The 27127-nt window shown below is 40.0% G+C and overlaps 2 protein-coding genes across 6 annotated transcripts in view; one reads left to right on the forward strand and one right to left on the reverse strand.

Moving 5' to 3' along the window:
* Positions 1-7859, reverse strand: part of COL4A3 (collagen type IV alpha 3 chain) — a 146182-nt gene extending 138323 nt beyond the window's left edge. Inside the window, exon 1 of the mRNA XM_032277608.1 lies at positions 7664-7859. The gene's annotated coding sequence lies outside the window, so the exon portion shown is untranslated. The remainder of the gene's footprint in view (positions 1-7663) is intronic.
* The window catches only part of COL4A4 (collagen type IV alpha 4 chain), a 186299-nt gene continuing 166552 nt past the window's right edge, over positions 7381-27127 (forward strand). For 2 of the 5 annotated variants that reach the window (XM_032277605.1, XM_032277601.1), the window contains exons 1-2: positions 7381-7751; positions 24351-24522. In XM_032277605.1, the coding sequence (XP_032133496.1) occupies positions 24467-24522 (56 nt within the window). In that variant the 5' untranslated portion in view covers positions 7381-7751; positions 24351-24466. Of the gene's footprint in view, positions 7752-7891; positions 8131-21425; positions 21609-21646; positions 21698-24350; positions 24523-27127 lie in introns of those variants that run through there. The other 3 variants (XM_032277604.1, XM_032277602.1, XM_032277603.1) reach the window with 3 other exon arrangements.

Genomic DNA, 27127 nt, shown 5'->3' on the forward strand with positions numbered 1-27127 from the left:
AACTAACATTTTAGACTGTGATTGTTACAGGTTAAGTTTACTCTCCGAGCTTTTCCTGCTTCATTTAGTAGCTTTGCTTTAACTCATTTTTTCAGTTAAAGAGCTTTAAGGCCTTCTTTCTGTTTGTAATAAATCTTGAGAGAAGGGATAGAATGTTATAGACCGAAAGTTTCTATCCCTCTAAATTCCTAGGTTGAATCTATAAGCCTAAGACAACGGTCTTTGGAAGTGGGGCCTTTGAAGGTAATTAGGCTTAGATGATGTCAGAAGGGTGAAGTCTTCATGAAGGGATTTGTGCCTTTATCAGAATAAAGCAGGTCAGGTGCAGTGGCTCAAGCCTGTAATCCCATCACTTCGGGAGGCCCAGGCGGGCAGACCAGCTGAGGTCAGGATTTCGAGACTAGCCTGGCCAAAATGATGAAACCCCATCTCTACTTAAAATACAAAATTAGCTGGGCGTGGTGGCACACGTCTGTAATCCCAGCTATGCAGGAGGCTAAGGCAGGAGAATCACTTGAACCTGGGAGGTGGAGGTTTCAGTGAACCGAGATCGCACCACTGCACTCTGGCCTGCGACAGATCAAGACTCCATCTAAAAAAAAAAACGAAGAAGAAACTAGGCAGTAGCTCTCTGTCTCTCTCCCCGTCTTCACAACTACCATGTGAGGATACAGTGAGAAGTCAGCAGTCTGCAAGCCAGAAGGAAGACCCTTACCACCACCCAGGCATTTTGTTACTGTAGGTAGCTGGTCAGGCATGAGCAGGGCAGGAGAGGGCTCCCGCCTCATCACGAATCTCAGGCAACTCTCATATGATGGTCAGGTGGTTGTTGAACAGTCTTTGTAAATAATAATTGGTTGCAGCCAGTGCCAGGGAAAGGCAGTCTCCCAAGAAATAAAAAACACCTGAAGGTGGTGAGCAGCCTCTCCCTGATAAGATCTCGGGAGTTGGGAGAGTGGGCTATAGCATGCACATTAAGAGGCAAAACGGCTGAGTTTAACTAGGATATGACCTTCCACGGACGGCAAGAACGCCTGAAATGGATATGCGTACAACGCCAGTAAACACACTGCGCATGCTCCCCTCCGAAGCAATGCCAGGCCACTGCGCATGCGGACAGCCCCAAGGGAAGAATCAGGAGACAAGGGACACAAGACCCCGGAAGTATGCCAAGGTATGAGACCCTAAGTTAAAGGTGAAACCAGGCACTTGCGTCTCAAGTTGCCTGCTTGGCCCTCTTCCAAGTGTACTTTCCTTCCTTTCATTCCTGCTGTAAAGCTTTCTGATAAACTTTCACTCCTGCCCTAAAACTCGCCTTGGTCTCTCCTTCTGCCTTCTGCCTCTCAATTGAATTCTTTCTTCTGAGCAGGCAAGAATTGAGGTCGCTGCAGACCCACACGGATTCACCACCAATAAGAATTTGGAACCCCGATCTTGGACGTTCCAGCCTCCAGAACTGTGAGAAATAAATGGCTGTTTAAGCCACTCTATGGTATTTTGTCATGGCAGCTCAAGCCAACAGCTCCATTCCACAAAGTAAAGCATATGTGGATTTTGCTCCATCATACACAACAGTTATTTAAGATCTCAACTTTCCTGTTTAGAGGTGTCAGCAAACATACGGCCATAGCGTATATGTCTTAGGTGGACTCTCACAGGCGCCCACTCCTGTGTTAGCTACATTTATACCCTGAGCATGGCACTAGGAATTTACATATGCTATCTCACAGTGTGTGAATCTATATACATAAAGTTCAGAACAGGCAGAACCAAAATACGGCACTTGGAATAAGTATTTAGATGATAAAGATATTTTAAAAAGCAAGGAAGTGATGATTAGAAGTCAGATTCTAGTTTCTTTCAGGGAAAAGAAAGGGTGCTGTGGCTGAGAGAGATATAAGGGTAATTTCTGGGTACTGTCAGTGTGCTGTTCCTTGACCCTAGTGGTCTTTATGTGGGTATTCAGCTAATAAGCCATGAAATGCTACATTTGTTAATGTAGTTTTCCATATTTGTGCCACGTTTAATAATAGGATATGTTTTATGAAGAGACATTATGACTAGATTTTGACCCACAGGAATCCAAGGATGGCTAAATATTTTAAAAATAAATTAATTTTATTTTTGCTACCTTGACTGACTAAAGAATACATGATTTTCTTAAAATAGATGCAAATGAAATAAATGATAACATTAATATCCAGTCATTAAGTAGAACAATGACAGTAATATTAGGAAGTGAAACTCCCTAACCTGATAAGGAGAATTATTAAAACACTACAGAAAAAATCATAATAAAATGTTAGAAATATTTCCTCTAACTTTAGTAATGAGAAAAAAATATATACTGCTTTTATTTAGCATTGCACTGAAGTTCTGGTGGTATGGTTTGACTGTGTGCCCACCCAAATCTCATCTTGAATTGTAGCTCCCATAATTTCCACGTGTTGTGGGAGGGATCTGGTGGGAGATAATTGAATCATGGGGCAGTTTCTTGTGATATGAATAAATCTCATAAGATCTGATGTTTTTATAAAGGGTTTCCCCTTTCACTTGGCTGTCTTTCTTTCTTGCCTGGCACCATGTAAGATGTTCCTTGTTCTGCCATGATTGTGAGGCCTCCCTAGCCACGTGGAACTGTGAGTCCATTAAGCCTTTTTTTTTTTTTTTTTTTTTTTAATATAAATTACCGACTCTCCGGTATGTCATTATCAGCAGCATGAAAACAGACTAATACGGCTGGTCATACAAGGAATACAAGGAAAAAAAGAGATTACAAAGGAAGAAAAACTAATTCACTGACAATGTGACTAGTTACATTAAAAAATCTAAGAGTATCTACAAACTGTTAGAAATAATAAGAAAATGCAATAAGATTGCTTGATTCAACATCAAAAATTAAAAATTAGTAGCATTTCTGTGCACCACCCATGTGTTTATACTTCAACAACAAACAGTTAACCTATATGTTCAAAGCAATGCCAGTTAACATCCCACAGGAATCTTTGATGGACCTTTGACGTGCAGATGCTAAAATTCAGCCAGAAGAGCAAAGAGGAAAGAATACCTGTCATAAATTTAAAGAATAATAATGACAGGGATAACTGTTCTGTCTTCTACTTGTCCTACCAGATATAGATTTAATATAAAGATAGTGATCAAAAACAGAGTGGTATTGGTGGAGGGACAAAAAAAATTGGACCAATGGAATAGAGAACTTACAAATAGACCCACGTATGAATGGGTACTTGGGATACATGTTTGCAGCTAGAACGCTGCAAAACAAAGAAGGAAAGAGTATACTATTTGATTTAAAATGTTGGGACAATTTGTCATTTACATGGAAATAGACAAAACTAGATCTCATAAGTAGAAAATAATTCCAGGATTAAGAGATCTAAATCTAAAAGAGTTAAACTATGAAACTTTTTTTTTTTTTTTAATGTAGAAGAACATTCTTATAATCCTAGGAAAGGAAAAAAAAAATTGACAAGGTACAAAAGAAAAAATGTCAATAAAAAAAGGTAAGTTTGAGATTATAGTGAAAACAGTATTATACATTAAAGCACCAATAACTCAAAGATGAACCAAAGATTGGAATAAAATACTTGCTATACAATTTAATGCCAAAAGTTTTATATCTAAATATATAAATAACTTCCAATTAGCAACAAGAAGGCAAAGTTCACTAGGTAAACAGGCAGAAAGTTGTATTACGCAGTTCACACTGAGGGAAATATAAACAGCCAGTTAAAATGTGAAAAAGTTTACAGACTCACTAGTCAAAACAAGATCTCATTTCACACCATTAACATCTAAGCACACCAAGCTTTGCCAAAGATATAGGGAAATAGGCACTCTGGTGCATTGTTGGCACAACCCTTTTGCAGATGAACTTGTCAATTCCTAATATATTTTAAATATTTTTTTTAATGAACCAGTCAGGAATTCAAATTCTAGTTGTCACAGCGGTGCATATAGCAAAATACACAATTGCAACTTTATAAAATTATAAAGACAAGCTTACTTTATTTAGGGGAATGGAAAAATAAATCATACTTTATATAACTGGATACTGTGCAGCAGCTATTACTTCAAATACATCACATCTATATGTATCTACATGGATAAAATCCAAAAACACAATATGGAGTGATAAAAAGCAAGCTCCAATGGATATGTATAATGTGAAACTATTTATTACATTTGGAAGACCACAAAACAGTAATACTTATTTTTTATGGAGAACACACACGCACACACACATACACACACACACACGCAGTATAAAATTGTGCAGGGGAATTACATACATAAACTTGGGGATGAAAGAGGAGGTAAAGAATGTGTGTATGACTTTCTGTATTGATTTTTTTTCCTAAAGGAAGAAGTCAGAGAGCAAACAAGTCAAAGTATATTAATACTTGCTTAATCTCAGAAGTAGATAAGTTGCCATCTGTTCCATTACTTTTTGTTTTCTAATTTAACTAAATGTTGAAATTTGAAAATGAAGTCCGGTGAGAAAGCATCCTCCCCAAATGCAGGTGTTTTCAACTTTTGATATTTGCTTCTCATATTGCTGCCCTGTCTGGAATGCTAAAGCAAAAAGAAGGATAAACCATGATATCTTAGTGTGTGAACCTCACCTCATCCAGAAATCAAAAATGGGGCTTTCTATACCTCCACTCCCAGATATATTGCCTGAGACAACAGCAAAATGCCTCCTTGTCTCAAGTGGGTGAGCTGATCCCTGACAGCTATAAAACCTGGGGATGCACTGGGCAGCTGGCCTGGAACTGGATGCCTGTGCAAAGCAGCAGAGGTATTTCATTCCGGGCACATCAGTACAAATTGTGTGGGTGGACAGTTCCACCCGGACTAAACAAACTTAGCACGTAGAGTCAACACCATTGCGATTTCCCTGTTTTGAGAAATACTAAAGTAAAACTGAAAAAATTTAGAGCGAAACATGTCCTTAACTAAGTATTACAAAAATCATAAAATATAATGGCTCCAAAGTTACATTCAGCTCTCACTTTTACATTGTTTGGCCCACACTATGTTTTTATAAAGTTTTGGCTTAGTTGCTAATATTTGGAATGAGAGAAGTTTCTAATAAAAACCTGGATTCCCAACTTCTCTCTTGAAGTGATGCTGGCACAATTGCACTTGAATTCTAGCATGCTAACAACTAGTTGGCTCTGAAGATTGTCTCTTACCCCATCGCCTCACTCATCACTTCACCTGCTGGCCCCATTGGGCTTTCAACTCTCTCATTTTACAGATGAGAAAACTGAGTCTCTGAGTGGTCAGCAGCCTTGCCCAACAGCAGAGTTTCTCTGTGAAGGGAGCCATGTTGTTGCCCATCGCCTGATTATCAGTTAATGTTGTGATTCCTTTTTCTACAAGATGAAGGCATATTTTCTCTCCAACCCAGTGGGTACACTGGAAATGATAATCCTGAAAACTTTTTAATGAAAGACTTACTTCCAGTGCTGAGAAAATACAAATGTATTAATTTCAGCAAGAAGTCACCAAGATTTGGCCAAACTCAAAACAGAAAAGTTTACATGTAAAAATAATAAAGGAACATAACAACAGAATTGAAAATGGTATGATTAGAGTTTGCATGGTCCCCAAGCATTACTTTTTCAGGCTGATCCTTACACAAGTACAATGCTTCCACCCCTTTCCCAATCTCATTCCTCTTCTTCTAAATTCAGAAACATGTGCAAACCCTGCTCTGGAGCTCTTTCCCAGGCTTCCCCACAGCATACATTTTCTTTAGGATTTTGCTTTTTTGAATTATTTTTCTTCCTGGTTAAAGCTGGTAGATAATACCCACTGACTTGCATGAGTCTCATCTATCATGTCCAGCAGTATTTAAATACTGGGAATTCCTAATTTTAAATGCTGAGAATGCCTAATCCATGCAAAGTGCGTTTTTGTTAGAACCAGCTACGTGAAGATTACATGGATTACAAATGTCCTTTAGAATGTGAAACGGCGAGTAACCTAAATGTAAACTGATGGGGAAATGGTTCAGTTAACTTTGGCATATTGTGAAAAACTTTGCAACAAAGCAAAAAGAAAAACAGGAAGATCTTAAATATGACAGGGACCGGTCTACAGGTTTCAAAGGAATACAGCATGGTATCAGTTATGTTAAAAAGCCAACAAAAACATATAGTTTGTGGGTTCATATACGTGTGTGTAAATGCATGGAAAATATTTGGAAAAAAAAATCAAAGTGGTGAAGTGGATACCTCTTGGAAGTCAGGGAAATGGGGAGAAGTATGGGGGTGGTCAGAGAGGGCTTTTAGTTTCACCTATAATGTCTGCAGTTATAGGTGATAGCAATTTAAATAAGTAAAACTTATATGTGACCCTAGGTTCTAAAATTCTTTTCATTTAACACATATAAATATTTCTGTGACCATTAATTTCCAATCATAATCTCAATTATAAAATTTGTAAAAACATCTCATCCTTGGAAATGAAATTTACTATGCCACATTATCATCCAAATCAACTTTTTGAAGGGCAAAAATAAAGCATCTGAAAAGTTAAAGTTCACTTTCACAAGGTAAAATCAAGTGAGTTAACTCTAGGAGGCACAATCCTTTCAAGGACATTCGATTTCTCTTGAATGGCAAAGAATAAGAAATACCGGGTGGATTTAAATAAATCCAATTTCACTCAACTTCCAAGTTAACAATCAAAGTGACAGATTGCTTAATTGATTCTAACCTGAGTTCTATTTCTAAGGCGCTCTTAATTTTTCAGCGAGTGCATTTGCTTTTCCCAACAATAGCAAAGGAACACTGGAGGGCAAGTTTTGCAAGGAAGAAACTGAACCCCAGAGAGGTCAGAGTTTTGTGCGAGGTCCCAGCTAGGAAGTGGCGGATGGGACTCCTTGCAGGTGTCCCCTGCCAGCCCTCTGTGCTCTCAGCCAAGCTGCTTGCTTTGATTCACCAGCGTGACACCCTGCATCTCCACATCCGGTGTTCTCACGTATCATCCTTGGCGATTATCTATGTGTCTATTTTTTAATTTACTGACCTCTGGAGGCCTGTCCCCTCCATCCCTGACCCCTAGGCACTGGACAAGCCCCCTCCTCGCCTCTTCCCCCAGCCCCGCGCATTCCACCTGTTCCGGGGCATCACCGCTTGCTCGCTTTCTCCTGCTGCCTGTCCCGGGACCTGCGTGGAGCCCACAGCCCCGCCACCAGCTCGGTAGCCGTTCCACGACCGCGCCGCTGCGGGTGGGGCCAGCATGTCCCCCGGACGCGGAGAGGGGGGATGAAAGTGCGGGGGTGGGGGTCGCGCAGCCCCCACTCACCTTGCCGGCCGCGCCTGCCCCCGCTAGGAGTACCAGCAGGAGCACCTGCGGCCTGAGCGCCATCCGGGGGCTCATGGTGGGCGCGCGCTCAGAGCCCCAGCAAGTCCGGGGACCCGCAGGCTCTCAAGTCACAGCTTCTCCTTCGTAGCGCGGCTCCGGGAGCCCGGGCTGGAGAGCTCGCCTCGCCACTCGGCCGGGGCGGGTTTTGTAGGGCTAGGTCGCGCGGTCCGTCCCTCCCCACTCAGGCTTTTTGGTTGTGGCTCCAAGGGAGGGAAGACGTGGCTTAGGTCCCGCCCTCGTACCCCCCTCCCTCCCAACTTACCAGGCAGTGTCCCTTCTATCCGGGCATCGTGCCCAGGAGGCAAGAGAAAGGGCTGGGCGCCTGCGGGGCAGGTGGGCGCGGATCCAGGGTAAGGGGTTAAGGAGGTGATGCTCCCCAGGTCCGGGGCCCAGACGGGGACGTGGGGTACGGGTCGGAGGTGGGGAGTTTGGGGGTGTGCGGGTGGGGAGGTGACTGCGCAGGGTGGAGGGAGTGGCCAGCGGCCCAGCCCAGATTAAGCGGGAGGCGCGGCGGGCGTCTGCACTCCGGAGGCCCCGCTTGCTTCCCGCGCCCGCGGCGGTGCATCTGTCCGCCTTCCCCGCCTCCAGCCCGCCTCCAACTTGCGGCCGCCGGGCTTGGCAGCGAAAGCGCCGCGAAGAGGCAGCGGGGCGCGGGTGGACTGGGGCTGGAGGTGCGCGTCTCGTGGGCCGGCGAGGCTACAGCTCCCGGCGCTGCGGGCGTCCCCACAGGTAAGGCGCCCATAGGCGGGGCAACCGCTGTCCGGGGGCCCGGGCACCTGCCTGGGAGGGGCAGTGGAGGGAGCGTGGCATTCAAGGGGCGGTGGCAGGCCGGCTAGGGAGTTGTGGCCCGGGGGTCACCAGAGGAGAGCTCGTCTGGCTCCCGGGTTTGTCTGCCTGGGCTTTAACTGGGTGCTGTGTGTTTTGATTAATTTGGAGGCTCGAGTTACCGGCCTGGCAGTCGGGTCACTCCAAAATGCCAAGAGAAAGAGGCAGCTGAGGAGAAAGAGAAAGCCCATCCTATTCTCCGTTGAGTTGAACTGCTTTTCAGGCCAAGTCTTATCTGCGGAAATGCAGGGCAAAACAAGACCCAGCTCTCATCAGGGTGCGCCGTTCCTAGGGGTGGCGTAGGATGCCAATGCGCGGTGTCTGGCTTGTCAGGGCACTGTCCTCCAGCAGGCTCTCGCCGTTTCCTGTCCCAGGGAACCGCACTGGCTCTGGTAAAACATTTAGACTCCTTCTCAGCAAATGTTGTGAAATGCATAAAATACAATCAAACCAGAATCAGTATTATTGGAATGCAATTATGGAAGTTCTCAAGTCGTGATATAGTAACATAGGTGCAACATCATTATTGCATTAAATAGCTAGATTTAACAGCAGGCCGATTAAGCAACTGTAGTATCAAAGTAGTGATGACTGCAAATGGTATTTTAGATAACAGCCCAAACTGAAATGTGACATGAAAATACCACGGGGTGCAAACTATCAAGAACTGCCAATACTACTGTGGTCTGTTGCCTATGCCCATAAAGAAAGGACATGTTGAACTTCTGTGATATGTTACTAAAAACAAAGATACACCTTTTTTTCCTATTTGAGTTTCCTGTACAGATCGCCTGAATTCCATCCTCAGGTTAAGGATCTTTGCCTTGGAACAGTGTTGCTGATATTGGCTCAGATTGGTTTCAGACACCAAGTACGATCTATGCAGTTGGTCACTGATTGTAGGGAATCACTTGCTTGCAGTTAAAATTGGGGACTACTGGTATCTCAGACCTTTGTAGCCATGCAGATAGGCAAAACCCTAACAGTAAATGAAGACATTCCTCCTGTTCCTTTTATTTTGACTATAGCGTGAATCCTACAGTCTCCTTTCTGTCTTTTATGCCGGTGATTCTCAACTGTGGTTGTGCATTAGAATGCCTTCAGGAGCATCAAAAAAATGCTGATACCCAGACCATTCCAAACCAATTTTATCAGACTCTCTAGTTGTTTTAAAATTTCCTGTAGATTCTCATGCACAATCAAGTTTGAGAACCCCTCTTCTCACACATATGTGAAAATTTCATGCACATGTTGAGTTATGGTCTCTTCTTAGTAGAATAATAAAAAGCACATATGTCAAACTCTAATTCATTACAACTTAGGAACACTGCAGAGTTTATGACCATATCACAGATGTTGCAATGTGCTATGCAGTAGCTTCTTTGCATTGGTAGGAAAGGTTCTTAATGGAAACTTCTGCCATTCTTGTGGAATGAAACAGCAGGTGTTCTGTTGATAAAGTGACAGTGTCCAAGAGTTCTGAGAGTCACATGATAGTCTTTCACAAACTGACACTACTTCATTTTTAACAGTACAAACAAAACAATCTCAATGCTAATGTTAAGTGTTTCTTCTCTTTGCCGAATTCCAGAAGATTCCTCAATTTGAATTTTAATTACCTTTTCCTGAAACCAACTCATTTTGTTGCAGGACTAGAGTTGGTTTTATCAACTTTGGAACAGGAAGTAGCAGTCAACTGCGAGTCATTTCTGATCCAGAAACAGAGCCAGAAAGAAACTCGTGATGTAACTACGGCAAGAAAGAGGCAGTGCTGGAGAGCTTGACCTCTGGAGTAGACTCTGGAGTTTTGAATGCTTTCCATACTTACTAGCATGACCTAAACTCTCTGGGTTGGAGTTTTACCTTCTATAAAATAGACATACTCACAGTACCCACTTGAGGGAGTTGTTGGAATCTAATAAGCTAGCAGAAACTCATTGTGCAGGATCTTCACATAATAGTCACATAGTGAAATTTGATTCTTTTTTTGTACAAAGGAAAACAGGTGGCCCTGATGAGAAATGGTGGCACGTGGTAGAGATGCTCTTCTGAGCTCAGTACCCAATGCTGGGAGGCAAGCACAGCCCCTGAGCTCCCTTGAGGACAGTACACTTTCAAGGCCTCTAGAACCTTGCCTTGGCATCCCTTGAGACCAGCAGCATTGGCATCCCTGGGAGCTTGTTGGAAATGCAGAGTCTCAGGTCCCACTCTGGATCCACTGAATTAAATCCCAAATGGACCAAGATCTCCAGGTGATCTGGTACCTGAAAGCTGGAGAAGCTGCTTATCTAAAAGCCACATTTAACCACCCATTCCCCACCTGCCACCTTTAGAACAATCTTTGAAAGGCTCACCAGGTGGTGTTAATTAACCAGAAGTCTTGATTTTTAAAAAATCGACTTTGGGTCAAGAGAATTGATTTTAACGGTTGGTTCTTTAAATGTAAAATAGCAAGAGGAAAGGAGGATGGTTCTTTTTGTACATTCAGAGGACACAAAGATCTCTGTTTTTTACTTTGATGCCATATAGGGGTTTTAAACAAGATGAGTGGTCACTGCCTTTGACAAGTCCTATGTAATTATTTTTGCCTCCTTTTTGTAATCACAGTATCATGTCCATTTTCTACACAATGTTTAAATAGTTGTATCTGTTTCACTACATTTCAGTGTAAGCCCCATTAGGGCAGGGGCCATTTTTGTGTTTTTTACTGATGTTGAATGAATAAATGAAGCTATTACTATTTGCCGAATGAATTAATAAGTGCAGAAATGAAGTTGAATGGCTTGTCAAATTCACCCAGCATTCACACGTAGTCTGTTTTCTTCCTAAGTTCATGTTCTACCTCTAGCCTTCATTGCAGAAGAACATGCCTCTGCTTTTGATAAGATATAAAATACACCTCTTATACTGCCCATAGCTGCTTCATTCATCTTGTTTTATTTCATCTCCCCTCTTAGTCATCGTTTTTCTTTCAAGAACTTTCTCTTTTCAACACATCTGAAACAATTAGCCTCTTAGATGCTTTTAGAATCTCAGTGATTACCAACTCATTTCAGTTCTTGCCATTGCATCTGTGGACTCTTTTTCTGCTTCTCTAAGTTTATGGCTCCTGCCTTGCACTATTGGATTATAGTAGCCATCTAGCTAGTTATCTGTCCTGCAAGCTTTCTACTCTTAAACTCATCTTCTATGTAATTATCAGAGTTAACAATTAAAATTGCACATTGTGCTAGCAAGGACAGGGGACTCTAGGGGCAATTACAAACAATTCCCCCAATCCAGAGGCTTGTCATCATGGGAGCTTTCCCATCATTTACACTACATATTTATTACAGGACATGGGGTGGTGGGAGTGGGATGGGGGAGCTCTGGTTCTCGTAGCCACTCAGGGACCTCCTGGAAATTCCCTTTCAACATCTCTATTCACCTCAGAAGGGGAAGTGAATGTGCTAGACTAAAACTACCCTGCAAGCTTCCTCCTGGATGTGACACAGGCTACTTCTATTCACATTTTGATGGCCAAATGGATCCTGTGATCATGCTGTATTCTATAAGGGGCAGGGAAGTGAAATCTACCACATGCCTTGAAAGAGTGGGAAACAGGTGGCAAACGTCAGTAATACCCGTCACACACATCGTGCTATTTATTTGTTTAAAAGCTTCCAGAAGTTCCCCTTTGCCTTCACAACTGATTTCACATTTGTTGGAATAGGATAGTGTGGTCTCACATCAACTTTTTTGTTTTATATTTTGTGTCATCCCAAGCTTTTTATGATATTTCTGCTTCACTATATACACTTCCTCACCTCACACCTTCGTCCTTGCTCTTCCCTCTGCTTGCAGGGACCTTCTTCTTGGTCTGTCTGCTACAATTACCTGTGCTTTAAGATCTAGGTCAAAAATTAGAGAGTATGGTCCCTGTGAAGACCTTTGCCCAGACCTTTATTATATAGCACATAAATAGTGTGTGGTGATTTATTCTTCTGTATTACAAAGCCTTTGAGGGCATACACATTGTTAGGTGTATTAGTCTGTTATCACACTGCTATGAAGAATTACCTGAGACTGGGTAATTTATAAAGACAAGAGGTTTAATTGACTCACAATTCCGCATGGCTGGGGAGGCCTCAGGAAACTTACAATTATGGTGGAAGGCACCTCTTCACAGGGCGGCAGGAGAGAGAATGAGCAGAGCCAAGGGGGAAGCCCCTTATAAAACCATCAGATCTCATGAGAACTCACTTATTATCTTGAGAACAGCATGGGGGGAACTACCCCCATGATGTAGGGGGAAACCATCCCCACAACACATGGGGATTATGGGATTACAATTCGAGATGAGATTTGTGTGAGGACGCAGAGTCAAACTATATAATTAGGGAATTTAAAAGTACATTTCTTGAGGTATAATCTATGTTCAATAAATTGCGTCCACTTAAAGCATGGAACTGAAGAAGTTTCACTGACGCATCCACCCTGTGAAACTATCACCACCCATTAAGCTGTAGTACTTTTCTATCACTCCCAGAGGTTTCTTTCTGCCCCTTTGCCATCAATTCCTCTTTCTACAACCCATTCTCAGACCACTGCTGATCTGCTTTCTGTCGCTATAGACTGTGTTTTAGTTGGCATTTTTTAGAATTTTGTTTTGATGTATACTTTCTTGTATCTGGCTTTTTTGACTCTGCATAGCAATATTCAGATTCATCCATGTTGTGTGGATTCGTATTTGTTCCTTTCTATTGCTGAGGAGTATTCCATTGTGTGGAGATCACACTTTGAAAAAAAATTCATTTACCTGTTGTTGGATGTTTGGATTGTTTCCAGTATGGAGCTACTACAAATCAAGCTACTACGAATATTTTTCTACAAGTCTTTGTGTGGCCATGCAATTTTATTTCTCTGAAGTAAATACTTAGGAATGAAATGACTGGGTCGTGTGGTAGATGTGCATTTAATTATAAAAGAAATAGTTTTCCAAAGTGGTTTTATCATTCTACCTTCTCAATGCAAGGTATAATACAGTGCATAGGAGTTCCAGTCACTCCATATATTTATTTTGCTGTTTTTTTTTTATTTTAGCCATGCTAATGTTTATACAGAGGTATTCCAGTGTGTTTTGCATTTCTCCAATAACTAATGATGTTGAACACCTTTTCATGTACTTATTGAACATTCATATCGCTTCTTTCATGAAGTGCTTATCCAAATCTTTTTTCCACTTAAAATTTGGCTTTTGATCTTCTTATTGTTGAATTGTAAGATTTATTGATATATTGTAGATACAAGATCAATGTTAGATACAAGTACTGTGAGTATTTTCTCCTATTCTGGGGAATGTCTTTTTCATTTTCTTATTGGTATTTTTTAAGAAGCAAAAGTTTTATTTTGATGGAATACAATTTATAATTTTTAAAATTTTGTGATTTGTGCTTTTCTCATTACCTGAGTGAGAATTCTATACTTACGCCAAAGTTGAAGAAATTTTCTCCTATGTTTTTCTCTTGTGTAGTATGGTTACTTTTACCTCAATCATCTCTTTCAAGTTAATTTCTGGGTATGGCATGAAATAAGGATTCATTAAATTTTTTTTCCATGTGAATATTCAGTTATTATAGCACCAGTTGTTGACAAGACTTTTCCCCCACTAAATTGCCATGGCACCTTTGTGAAAAATCAATTGATTGTCTATGTTTGAGTCTTTATGTTCCATTTATCTATATGTCTATTTGTTTACCATAATTCCTATGACTGTAGTTTTTTAGCAAGACTAGTGTAAATCTTTCAACTTTGTTGCTTTTTATAAAAATGGCTTAGGCTATTCTAGGTTATTTGCATTTATGTATATATAGATTTTATTTGTTAATATTATGCTAAGGAGAGTTGTGTTTATATTCACAAAAGATGTTGCTGTGTAATTTTCCTGTAATATTTTTGTCAGTTATGTCATCTGAATAATGCTAGCTTCATCAAATAAGTTGGCCAGCATTCTCTTTTTTTCTATATTCAGAAAGCGTATGTAAAAAAATTGGTATCATTTCTTTATTAAATGTTTGATAGAATTAATCAGTAAAGCCAACTAGCCCTGTAGTTTTCTTTGGGGAAGATTTTTACTTACAAAGTTCATTAATTATAAATTTAATTGCTATAGGGCCACTTAAATTTTCTATTGCTTCTTGTGTCAGTTTTGATAATTGATGTCTTTCACAAAATTATTTATGTCCTCTACATTGTTAAATTTATTGGTATATTATTGTAAGAAGATTGTCTAATTATCTTTTTAATCCCCTTTGTCATTTGTTACTATCATATTGTCATTTTTAACATTTCCAAGTTTTCAGACTTATCAATTGTATACAGAGCCAAACTACCAACGCTGGGTTTCGTTGATTTTTCTCTACTGTTTGAATGCCTTCTCCTTTGTTAATTTCCTCTTTAATATTTATTATTTCCTTCATTTTGCTTCAGATTTAATTTGTTCTTCTTTTCTAGTTTTCTAAGATAGAGGCTTAGGTAATTGATTTTTGATTTTTTTCTTTTCTAACATGAACTTTTTTACCTAGAAGATTCTTTTCTGCACTGGGTTAGTTGCATCCTGTTTTGATATATAGTGTTTTTATTATCAATCAGCTCAAAATATTTTCTGATTTCTTCTTTAGCTCATGGGTTATTTGGAAGTGTGGTGTTTAATTTCCAAATATTTGAGACTTTCCTAGATGGCTTATTATTGAATTCTAATGTAATTTTTTGCAAGAGTTCAGTCTTTTGAAATGTGTTGAAACTTGTTTTATGATCCACCATATGGTCTATCTTGGTGGACCTGCCATGTCCACTTGAAAAGAATATATACTATGATTGTTTGGTATAGTGTCCTAGTATGTGTTAAATTAAGTAAAGATGGTTGATAGTGTTGTTCCAATCTTCTGTGTCTTAGTTGATATTGTACTTTGTTCTATCAAAAACCAAGAGATTATTAGTTCCCAACTATATTTCAGGATTTGTCCATTTTTTTTCCCTTCAGTTTTGCAGTTTTTACATCATCTAATTTGAAGTTCTGTTGTTAAGCACATATATTTATAACTTCCTGCAATATTAATTTGTAAATCATTATCAAGGGCAACTTACTATCCTGAAGTTTATTTTATGTGCTGTTCGGATATCCATTATAGGTTTCCTATGTTTATTGCTTGTGTGGTATATCTTTTCCAGTCTTTTATTCTCAGGGTAAATTTATGCTAACTGATTTTACCTAGAATTGTCCTTCTGTATATCTCCTTCTAACTAACTGAAAAATTTATCCCTGGTAATTTTTCTCTCCTGATGTTTAAAAGGTACTTTATAAGGTACTGTCATAGCTTATTCCTTTTTTTTTTTTTTTTTTTTTTTTTTTTTCATTTTCCCAGATCTTCCTTCTTTCCTAAATCAAGTCTTTCCTTCTTCCTGAGGTCTGTCTGGTAGGCCTTGGCCTTCACTTTTTTTTTTTTTTTTTTTTTTTTTTTAAGACAGGGTTTTGCTGTGTTGCCCAGGATGGCTGCAGTAGTGTGATCTCCACTAACTGCAACCTTTGCATCCTAAGCTCAAATGCTTCTCCCACCTCAACCTCCCAAGTAGCTAGAACTACAGGCACATGCAAACCACCTAGCTAATCTTTTGTGTGTATTTTTTGTAGAGATGTAGTTTCACCATGTTGCCCCAGCTGGTCTTGAACTCCTGGGCTCAAGCGATCCATCCATCTTGACATCCCAAAGTTTGGGATTGCAGGTGTGAGCCACCACACCCAGCTGGGTTTTTACTTTTATTGCTTTTCTCTAATATATTGTGAGTTCTTTTTCTTTCTCCATGGCAGATTAGAAAGGAAGGAAAGAAACATTTACTGAGCTGCTCCTACATGCCATGCATTGCCCTAGGCACCAAGTCCTACTCATTTAAGTCCATGAGGTGTTAATTTTACACACTGAGGAATCAAGTGCTCAGAGGGGCTATACACTTGCTAAGGATTACATGGTGAAGTGTAATTTTTAGTTGCATAATTAATTACTTATATGATTGGAGTCATCAAAGTCTGAACACAAATCTTCTTAACTTCAGAGCTCTGCTTTCATTCACTGACCATGAGCACACAGATAGCAATGAAGGGAGGTAGATTGTTTCGATGGAGGGGAAGTGGCAGCAGAGGTGAGAAGTCATCGAAGGCACATGCTAGCCTCACATTGTAGTTGGGAGTAGACCCTGCCCACTGGAATTATTGAGTGTTACTGCTGGAGTTTACCCCCAAGGCGGTTCCGGGAGATCTGAAAGGTCCAGGGAATTCAGATAGAGTCTCCAGCCCTACTCAGGGGGAAAGTCATAGACCAAGAGAAATGTGGGGCATTAGTGGTTTCGGCAAGAGACTTGACAGCACTCTGAATCAAGATGTCATTCTTAAGTTGGAGGCAAAGGGTTCCTCTGATTTGGAAAGTCAGTTGTGTATTTTTGGAACATGTATCACCTTTGTGTGGTTCTGAGAAGTGACATTATTATGGTTGCTGTCAAATTTTTTGTTGATGTTGGGAGGAGACCTCAAGGGGAACATGATAATAAAAGCCAATATTGCCAGATGGTGGGTGAACTGAGATCTGGTCCAATTGTACTAGCAAACTCAACTCCAGTGTCAACTGAGGACTCTGCAGCACTCTCAAGCAGTTCAGCTGAATCTGGAGGGAAGGAACGATGGGGGTGGGCTTGGCTATAGTCCAGCATGTTCTGATCAAGTTGGAACTCCGAGTCATTCTCGAGAATTTACTTGAGTAATTGTCCAGTTTTCCTTGTTGCTTCTCAGAGAACATGAAGCTCCACCCACATTCCAGTGGCCCATGGACCACACAGATTCATAACCCACTTTGAAAACCTTAGGATGTAGGATGAGAGTGACTGTTTTTGATAAAGAGCTCAAACCAACCTAAATTCTTTAAAAGTCTGAAGGTAGGGTCAACCCCCAAAAGTGGGATTTTAGGAAAAGCAAAACCAAGTCACCAGCTTGTGTATTGGGAAATGGTTATGTTGACTCCAAACAGAAAAACAATGTAGTCCTCCAAAGGTGTCCAGGTGGACGGAGGTGAATAGGACATGTCATTCTTTTTCTGGGAACACTTTTCTGACCTCTGAGATTGCCTGCTTATTTCTCTACAAAAGTTGAATATTTGAAAATTCTATTTTAGAAAGAGAAATGTATATACAAACAGGTGTTCAGACAATCAAAAAGATTATTTTGGAAAAAGAGTATTCAGATGGCTCAGTGTTGAAAGGCCAAAAAGAAAAGTACATGGAGTCATTGAGTTAGTAGTAAATTATTTTACTGAACCAACAAAAAGTTATCATTAAATGGAAATCAAAGATTTAATGTTACTTTGGAAGAGGGGGGAAAGACATTTTTATGCTTCTGTTACCTTTCTGTGACTGGAAGCATCCAATACTCAGTGTTCTGTTTATCTGGTCCCCCAATCTTGGACATTTCTCCTCTCCCATTTGATGAAAACCCCAGCAGGGTGTATTTGTTTTCAAGGCTGGGTTGCAGAGAAAATAAATTCCCTGTGGTAGAGAAAATGATTTGGAAGATCTCAGATCTTGTTTCCAAACCTGTCATTTGGAAAGCATTGGGCAGAGACTCATAAGGAGTCCCAGGGGAATTGGAGTCTAGGAATTTTCATAAAGGATTGAAGAGAAAAAAAATTCTCATGGAGTTAAAGGAGGACAAAATGGTATTTGCTGAATGTACATGCTGGAAATTACTACTGCTGGGAAAGAGGGTGTGGATCTTACTTGGGTTGGTGAGCAAGGTGGACGTCAAAGGCCCAGGGTGCTTATGTTTTATTTCCTTCTTGGAGGGGAAGGGGAGGAGAGGGAGGGGGAGGGGAGGGGGGAGGGGGAGGAGTAAGTGAGCAGCATCTTGTGGTGATGCAGCCTTGGACCCAGCTGTGATGGGTGGGGCCGTGCCTTCTGTCCAACTGGGCTGCAGAGTTCAGTTTTTTAAGTAAATTGACTATAAGACTTTATGTCAGGAATGGGGAAGCTCTCAGGAGTAAGCTGATCGTTTATCCTTTCATGAAGCCAACTTTCCTTCTCTTTTATCATTTTTCTCTTTTGAGACAGCTTTTCATGTTAATGTATCTGTTTTCTCTATATTCAGTTTTGCCCTTCACCTTGGCCTGCCTCAGCCATCTAGTGCCCAATTCTACCTCAGGATATCTGTTGATGCATCTTTCTTTCCTCATCTCTCTCTCTTCTCTCAGTTTCCTAATTCCAGCCCTCCTAGAGGACCGATCCACATTCTCTCCATACCATCCTCATCCCAGAGTCAGTTTTCTGTCACTCACCCAACCTCTGGGTTGAGCTTCTTTGGGTCAGTGGCTTATCTCGAGCCTTTCCATGTAGCTGGAGAGACAAAATCAGGTGATAGAAAACCTGGCCATGACCCCACATAGCTGAGATGAAGGTGGGCTCTGACACAGCTGTAGAGAATGCTCCTTCCTGGAGAACAATGGTTTGCAAAATAAAACATGCCCTTTAAAAGGCACAGAACCTCTGCAGAAGTTTCCTGTAGAGGCGGTCTTCTAAAACTGTTGTCTTCAATTTTAGTGCTATAACACTTTGGCTTATTGCAGTTATGATATGGTTTGGCTATGTCTCCACCCAAATCTTATTTTGAATTGTAGCTCCCATAATCCCCATGTCTCCTGAGAGGGACCCAGTGACAGATAATTGAATCATGGGGGAGGTTTCCCCCATACTATTCTTGTGGTGGTGAGTAAGTCTCATGAGATCTGGTGATTTTATAAGGCATTTCACCTTTTGCTTGGCTCTCATTCTCCCTTGCCTGCCACCATGTAAGATGTGACTTTGCTCCTCATTCACTTTCCATCTTGATTGCTAGGCGTCCCCAGCTATGTAGAACTGTGAGTCAATTAACCTCTTTCCTTTACAAATTACCCAGTGTCAGGCATGTATTTGTTAGCAGAGTGAGAACAGACTAAATGCAAGTTAGGTTTTTTTTGTGTTAGTGATAGACTCGAACAGAAACCCACTGCTTCATCTATTCCCACATGATGACACCTATTCATTCGTGAGAAGGCAGATGAGTGAGATGCTATTCTGAGTGATGGGGTATTTTTGTTTGGTGCAGTTAAAAGCTTGATTGAAACAAAATACTTTGTGCTCTTCACATAGGTAGTTGCAACAAAGAAAACCCTCTTAGGTGGTTGTGGATAACATGTGACTGCATTTTGCGAACTGCAAACACCAGGCACACCGCTGTTCACCGTGTCAGGCCAACAGCGAGATGGGGGCTCTGCTCAGTTGTGACCTGCTGGTTGCACCTTAGGCAGGAGAACAGCCATAAATGTCTCTGAGCTCCTTTGTGGCTTGTTAGGTCCTCTAAGGCCTGCTTCTGGTGAAACAGTGAAAAGGGCAGTTTTTAACCTTCAGCAGCTTATTCAAGACAGAGATCTTCAAAGTGAAATACATGGACCCTTGGGAGACAAAAAGAGCCTCAGGAGTTATGCAAGCCACTTGGAAAATTCACTAAAGGATTCCATTTCCAGAGTCTCAGTTGCCATGTATATTCTTTTATAGAATTGCTCTATCTGAAAATGGGTGTTTTATCAAAGTTTTCACTTCCTCTTTCACAATTTTTCTACTTCTCAAAAGAAAGGCAACCCCTGAACCACAATTTATCCCAAATATTATTACCCTGCTTTGTCCCAGGGTGTAAGAGCTGTCTGGGGGCTGAATGAAGGGTAGTGCTTTGGCTGGTGTCAAGAACTGGAACTTACCAGCTCCACACCTCCTGACTCAGGGTGTTCCCAACTTTTTGCTTTCATCATAATGGAGGGAGGACTTGTCAGCCTGGAAATCATTCAAAGTTATTCTAGATGATAAATTACTATATCACTCTTGGTATATATATTAGGTCATTCAGGCTGCTATAACGAAATACCTAACACCCAGTTCATAAATCGCCCAGTCTTAGGTATTTTGTTAGAGCAGCCTGAATGAACTAAATAAACGAATAAATCCCTGAAGAGGTTTATTGCTTATAGTGCTGGAAGCTGAGAAGTGCAATGGCAAGGCACTAGCAGATTCAGTGTTTGGTGCAGGCTGCTTTCTGCTTCACAGATGGTGCCTTCTTGTTGCATCCTCACATGGTGGAAGGGAGGGCCAAACGGGCTTTCTCCGGTCTCTTCTGTAAGGGCACTAACCCTGTTCTGGAGGGCTCAATCCTCCTGACCTAATCACATCTCAGATGCCCCACCTCTTAATACCAACACATTGGGGGTTAAGTTGCAACATATGAATTTGGGGTGGGGGACACAAACATTAAGACCATAGCAGTTTACTACTCAAGAGAGTTAAAAGAATTGAGTGACATTTGTATAACACATTTCTTTCATTCACTCCTTGTTTATGTTGAATAAATTTTATTAGGATCTACAGCTTTGGAAATTAACATGGAAATAGGATTGTTGCTGAACCTGTCTCATTTCAGTAGAAAGGATTATTGATCATGAGCTAAATCAACTAATAAGAAATAAAAAAGCCAAGTCATTCACCAACAACTGTATTTTGTGGGAAATTTCACCTTTAATATTTGATAATTGTTTATCAAGATTTAAATTTATGTTTTTGATGAATTATATAGTACTAATAATGAAAGCCAATTTCAGGAAAACAATTAAGAATTGGAGACTTATAATGATAAGAAATAGAAAAAAATTCAATTTATGTAAGTGTTTTTGTTGCAGAGAAGTATAATAGGGCGATCAATATATTCTTTTCAAGTATGAAATACATTGCTTTAGGATATATGTGGGGAAATGGAATGGAAATACAAATTTAAAACGTTAGCCATGTAAAATTTTTGTTAAAGAGCTTGTGAGCATATATTTTAAGCTGATGGCAGTAAAAATCAGACTGCTGTGACATTATGATGTATTGGATGCATCTGAAATAATGCTGTAGCATTTATTTTATTTTAAAGGTCATCATTTATAATACTCCAGAAAGTATAATCTTTGTAGCTATTAGAAGATGAAAGTTTTCAGATGTCAAGAAAAAAAAAAAAAAAAGAGAGGGCTGATATGGCTTGACTGTGTGTCCTCACTCAAATCTCACCTTGATTGTAATAATCCCCATGTGTCAAGGGCAGGACCAAGTGGAGTTAACTGAATCATGGAGGTGGTTTCCCCTATGCTGTTCTCGTGACAGTAAGTGAGTTCTCAGGAGATTTGATGGTTATATAAAGGGCTTCCTCCTTCGCTCAGCATATATTCTGTCTCCTGCTGTCCTGTGAAGAGGTATCTTCTGCTATGATTATAAATTTCCTGAGGCTGCTCCAACCATGCAGAACTGTGAGTCAATTAATGTCCTTTTTTCTTTTTAAATTACCCAGTCTCGGGTATTTCTTCACAGCAGCATGAGGATGGATGAATACAAAAGGGTAGGTACATAGTTTCAAAATTTTTATTATAAGAGACTTCTTATAATAAGAGAATTCTTAGTAGAAGAACATAGAAGTCCAAAGGTAGCTAAGCTAGAGTGTCACCAGGAAGAAGAACTACATACTGGAGTCAACAAACTGGTTCTGCCACTTACTAGCCTTGTGACTTTGCACAATTACTTAAACTGATTCACTTTTTTTTTCCTGCACAGTGAAAATAATAATTTCCTTACTAAATCATGGTGAGAATTAAGTAACTTGATGTCCTACATGTAATCAGTGTCCGTTTCTCTCCACTTTTCCCAAGGTCAGTTATTCCTCTCATTCGTTCTTCTTCTGCTCTCCCACTTATAGTCAAAGTTAGCCTCCTTTCATATCCCCTATTAAATACACTTGATTTATATTCAAAAGGTCCCAAAGCATCTTCTATATGTTCATTTACCCAACCAATATATATTAGAGCACTTACTACATTCCAGGCACGATGACGGCACTGGGGATACATCTGTGAATAAAAAGAGACAAAATTGCTGTTGTCGTAGATTTTATATGGTGACCAAGGGCATGTGATGAGAATGCATTGGCTATTCCCCGTGTCCTTTTATTGTTTTGCCTAGAGAGAGACAAGTTATGTTTCTGTAGATTGATCCATCCATCCATCTGCCTGTTCATCTGCCTATCTATCCATCCATCCATCCATCCATTTATCCATCCAATTAAAATGCATTGAGAAACTCCCAGGTGTTAGGACCACAGTCAGGCCTTTTTCCTCTGGAACTGGACCACAACACCTCTATTTTAATAAAGTTCTCCTCTGCACAACATTTATCACAATATGTGTGAATTTTATTTGTATCATATTTTTGGGATTAAAATGTAGATATCTCTGGTTTTTCTTTTACCTTTGACTGTCTTTCCTATTTGTTTAAAAATATCAAATGCAATTTGAATAATTCAAACAATTTGTCTTTTCCTTCCAAAACAAGAATTTGTTTTATTGAGATGTGATTCTAGACAAGCTCGTCCAACCTGCCTCATTTTGTTGTTGTTCTGTTTTGTTTTGTTTTAGGATTTTAGCAGCCTGACGCCATGATTTTTAGTTTCTGTCTCTAGTGATAAGCAGAAAAGAGAGATGAGGAAGGGGCTTTACTGGCCCAAAAAGAAACAGAAACTAGGAACCTATGACTGTATTCTCTCCCTTAGGCACCCCTGAGTGTATAGCTAAAACAAATTTAAAATTATGGATTTAGGGATAGGAAAAGATCTGGGTATTCAAAGTGATTCTGTTTCTGCTTGCTTTTGAAACTTTATTGTAGAATGTTGTCTACCACTTGCTTGGGAAACTAGTCTTTCATAGATGCAGCATTGAACTAATTTACCCAGATTTTATCTAGAAATTTAAAAATAGTAACATTGGACACTCCTGGTTTCCTTATCTCTACCTAATTGCCATAGAGACAGGCCTTTTAAAGAAGCTGAAGTTTTTCAAAATGATACATTTCAATTATTTGAGCCAAATATATCTTTTATCAAAGAGTTAAAAAGTTTTTTCTCTATTTTATTGATAAAATTAATCTCAGTAAAAATATAATTCACAAGATAAAATAAAATTCACCATTTTAACTCTTCTACAGTTTACAATTCAGCAGTTTTTAATATATTCATAATGTTGTGCAGCCATAACCACTGCAATTACATCATCCCAAAAAGAAACTCAACCTTCCAATTCTTTCCTCTCCCAAACCTTGACAACTATCAGTCAATTGTCTATCTGTATGGATTACCTACTCTGGACTTCTTATATAGATGGATTCATAAAACATGTGACTTATTTCACTTGACATAATGTTTTAGAGATTCACTCATGTTATAGCACATATCACTATTTCACTCCTTTTTATGGCCCAGTAGTATTCCATTGTATGGCCATACCACATTTTGCTTATTCATTCACCCATTGATGGACATGTGGGTTGTGTTCACCTTCTGGCTGTTATGAATAATGCTTCCATGAATATTCATGTGTAAGTTTATGTGTGAACATGTGTTTTCAATTATTTTGGGCGTATATCCAGGAGTAGAATTGCCAGATTGTATAGTAACTCTATGTTTAACTTTTTGAGGAACTGCCAAAATGTTTTTCACAGTGGTTGTATCATTTTACATAAAAATCCTTTTATATGTATTTGCTGTATGTGAATAAATATCCAAAAATGTATATTTGTATACTAGAAGTTTCCTTTTCCAGTTTCATAAAGTAAAAGAAGCATTTGAGTGAATTTTAACTTGCATGTTCAAGGGAAATAATTAAACAGAAGAAAATTCCACATAGCAAAATGAAGCAATTATTTATACATACATAAAAACATATTTTATATTTAAAAATATATATTTTAAGAATATAACATATGTACATAATTTTTCCATTTATCAAAAATATATTTATGATATAGAAAGGGTTTGAGGATTCTTTATTTCTGAAGATGAAAATTGATATTTATTCAGTTTAACCATCACTAAGGAAAGATTGTTACATCTAAAATTCGTTGAAGTTACCGTTTAGAAAATATTTCCATTACTATAAAAAATGAAAGTAATTATTTTCAACTTATAATGCATACTGTGTTTTAAGTGATGCATTTATATTTAACAGGAACAGACTTTGACCCAGGACACAGAAACTCACTTGTCAACAAGAACCTTCTGGAAGAAAAGACTGGCAGAATAATTTTTAAGTACTAAGACTTGCCTGTGATATAGTCTCTGCACATGGTGCTAATGAGGTGCTCTTTCAGACTGACCAAGGCCTTGGGCACAGACCCCTGGTGAGTATCCTCGGTGTGATTGCCTGCTTTGATTTAGATTTCTACTCAATGTTTGTCCTATGGATATAAATCATCTGAATGCTTAATATGTCAAAAAGCCAAATCATTCCAGAAGGCTAAGGGTTATGTCTGCCACTTTGTGGCTCATTTTTGTTATTGAACACCCACCGTCTCGACTTTCCCTGAACAGCACCCACATAATCACCAAATGGGAAGTTGTACAAGGAAAGGCCCCAGATTATTGTGCTCTTACTCACTAGCATTGAATAGCAAAAAATTTACATGCCCAAAGCCTTAGGGTCCCTATAACTCATAGAGTTAGGACAGACCACTTCATACGGTACAGATTAATAACACCCCCAGTCCCCCACAGATGTCCACATCTTAATCCCTGGAATCTGAATATGTTATGTTACATAGCAAGAGATAATTAAAGCTACAGATAGAATTATGACATTGAGATGGAGAAGTTGATCTGAGCTTATCTGGATGGGCCCAATATAATGACAAGCGTCCTTGGAAGTGAAGGAGGGAAGCAGGAGAATAGTCAGAGAAGGAGTTTTGATTACAAAAGCAGAGGCCAGCGGGATACAGCAAGAGAGACGCATTGGCTGTTGCTGGCTTTGAAGGTGGAAGGGGACCAAGAGCCAAGGAATGTGGGCAGACTCTAGAATCTGGACATGGCAAGGAATCAGATTCTTCCCTGCGACCTCCAGAAGGAATACAGACAGCTCTGCTAAAACCTTGGTTCTTGGCAGTGAGACCCATTTCAGATTTCTGACCTCCAGAAATATAAGTTAATATACAGTATATGCATTGTTTTAAGCCTCTGAGTTTGTGGTAACGTGTGACAGCAGCAATAGGAAAACAGGAAACCAATATGAGATTGTTTGACGAGACTCAAAAAGACATTGGGAGTTAACACAAGGAAATGTTAAATAGTGAAAAATACAAAAAGTTCTGAGGTTGATGAACAAGACATTATGGGGAGTGAAAGGAGAGGATGGTGGGAAGGAATATGGTCCAGCCTTACTGATTTGTAGTGGATGTAGAAGAAATGGAAAGGAATGTTAAATGCATATTTTTTAAAAGAAAAAAAAGGAATGATATTTTTAAAAAAATATCCACAGTGGGAGAAGGAACAAGTCCAGTACAGGATAAAGGGACTGTGAAGGAGCTTCAGACTTGACCCGAGCTGTCTCCCTCGGGGCCATTCTGTCTGCATTCTTTGGAGCATATTATCCAACTTTTCTAAGTCTGTTTGCTCTTCTATAAAAGGTTTAAGAAACATGCTGTACCTACAATCCTTAATGAGATTATATATAGAGAAGCCACAATGGCTATAAAATGCAACGCACCCTCCTTAAAAATGTCCAGTGATAATAATTCATTTCACAAGCAAGAGTTGTAAATACACATTCAAACTGATTTAAAACAGTTGATTCCTGGTGTTTCACACCTCCTTTATATTTTTCTCTTTATTTACTTGGTTACTACAATGAAAAGCCCACCTGGCTTGTTTTGGAATTATCATGAAAACAGCTGGGGAGAGAGGGAACTTAGTGTGGGAGCCAATTAAGCATGGGCTGAACCCAGTCACTCATCTCCTGGTCAGGGTCTCATCCAGACACACAGACCTGTAAACATCTGTGGTATTTGCCACTATCTCAGCACAAGAGGAAGAAGTAGAGGGTGGAGAAGGAAGGCTCGCTTAGGACATGAGGTTTCAGAGAGGAGAAGGCTCTACACAGAACAAAAGAACAAGGACGGCAGAGAAATCACAGCCCCGGACTGAGCCCCAGTTCTCCTAGTATCCTTTGGAACAGTGTGAGCTGAAGCCCTGACCACAGCTGTTTTAAGCGTTAAATGAGATGATGGATCCGGAAGCTGTTTGACAAATATAAGGCCTGGAAAATATGTGCAAATGTTTAGTGTGTTTTTTGTTTTGTTTTGTTTTTTGTTTTGAAACAGAGCCTCACTCTGTCTCCCAGGCTGGAGTGCAGTGACACAATCTCAGCTCACTGCAACCTCTGCCTCTTGAGTTCAAGCAATTCTTCTACCTCAGCCTCTGGAGTAGCTGGGATGAAAGGCGTGTGTCACCATATCCAGCAAATTTTTGTATTTTAGTAGAGATGGGGTTTCACCATGTTGGCCAGGCTGGTCTTGAACTCTTGACCTCAGGTGATCTGCCAACCTCGGCCTCCCAAAATGCTGGGATTGCAGACATGAGCCACTGCGCTCGGCTTTTTAATGGTCTTTTTAAATTGCATACCTCCTCTGTTAAAATTTGTTTGTAATAATGAAATTACCCCAATTGGATTTTTGCCTTACTTATAAGGCCCTGGACTACATAACTTTTCCCTAACTATTCCATATTATTTCTCTTTTTCTCCAAACCATCCTCCCAGTCCAGTTAGGCTGCCTTCCATCCTCCCTCCTTCTAGTTGCTTCCACTAAATAGCCTTTGGGATCCGCTGGTCTCAGTAGTGACTCTGTACAAAACTGCCTCCTTCCCTCTCTCCTGCAGTTTTCATTATGAGATTCATCTTCTTTCACTTGTCTATCCCTCTAGGTCTCACCTTCAGAGTGCCCTCACAGTCCCCAG

This window comes from Sapajus apella, unplaced genomic scaffold (assembly GCF_009761245.1).
Source record: "Sapajus apella isolate SASKATOON/1434 unplaced genomic scaffold, GSC_monkey_1.0 scaffold10, whole genome shotgun sequence".
In the NCBI taxonomy this organism is placed as follows: Eukaryota; Metazoa; Chordata; class Mammalia; order Primates; family Cebidae; genus Sapajus; species Sapajus apella.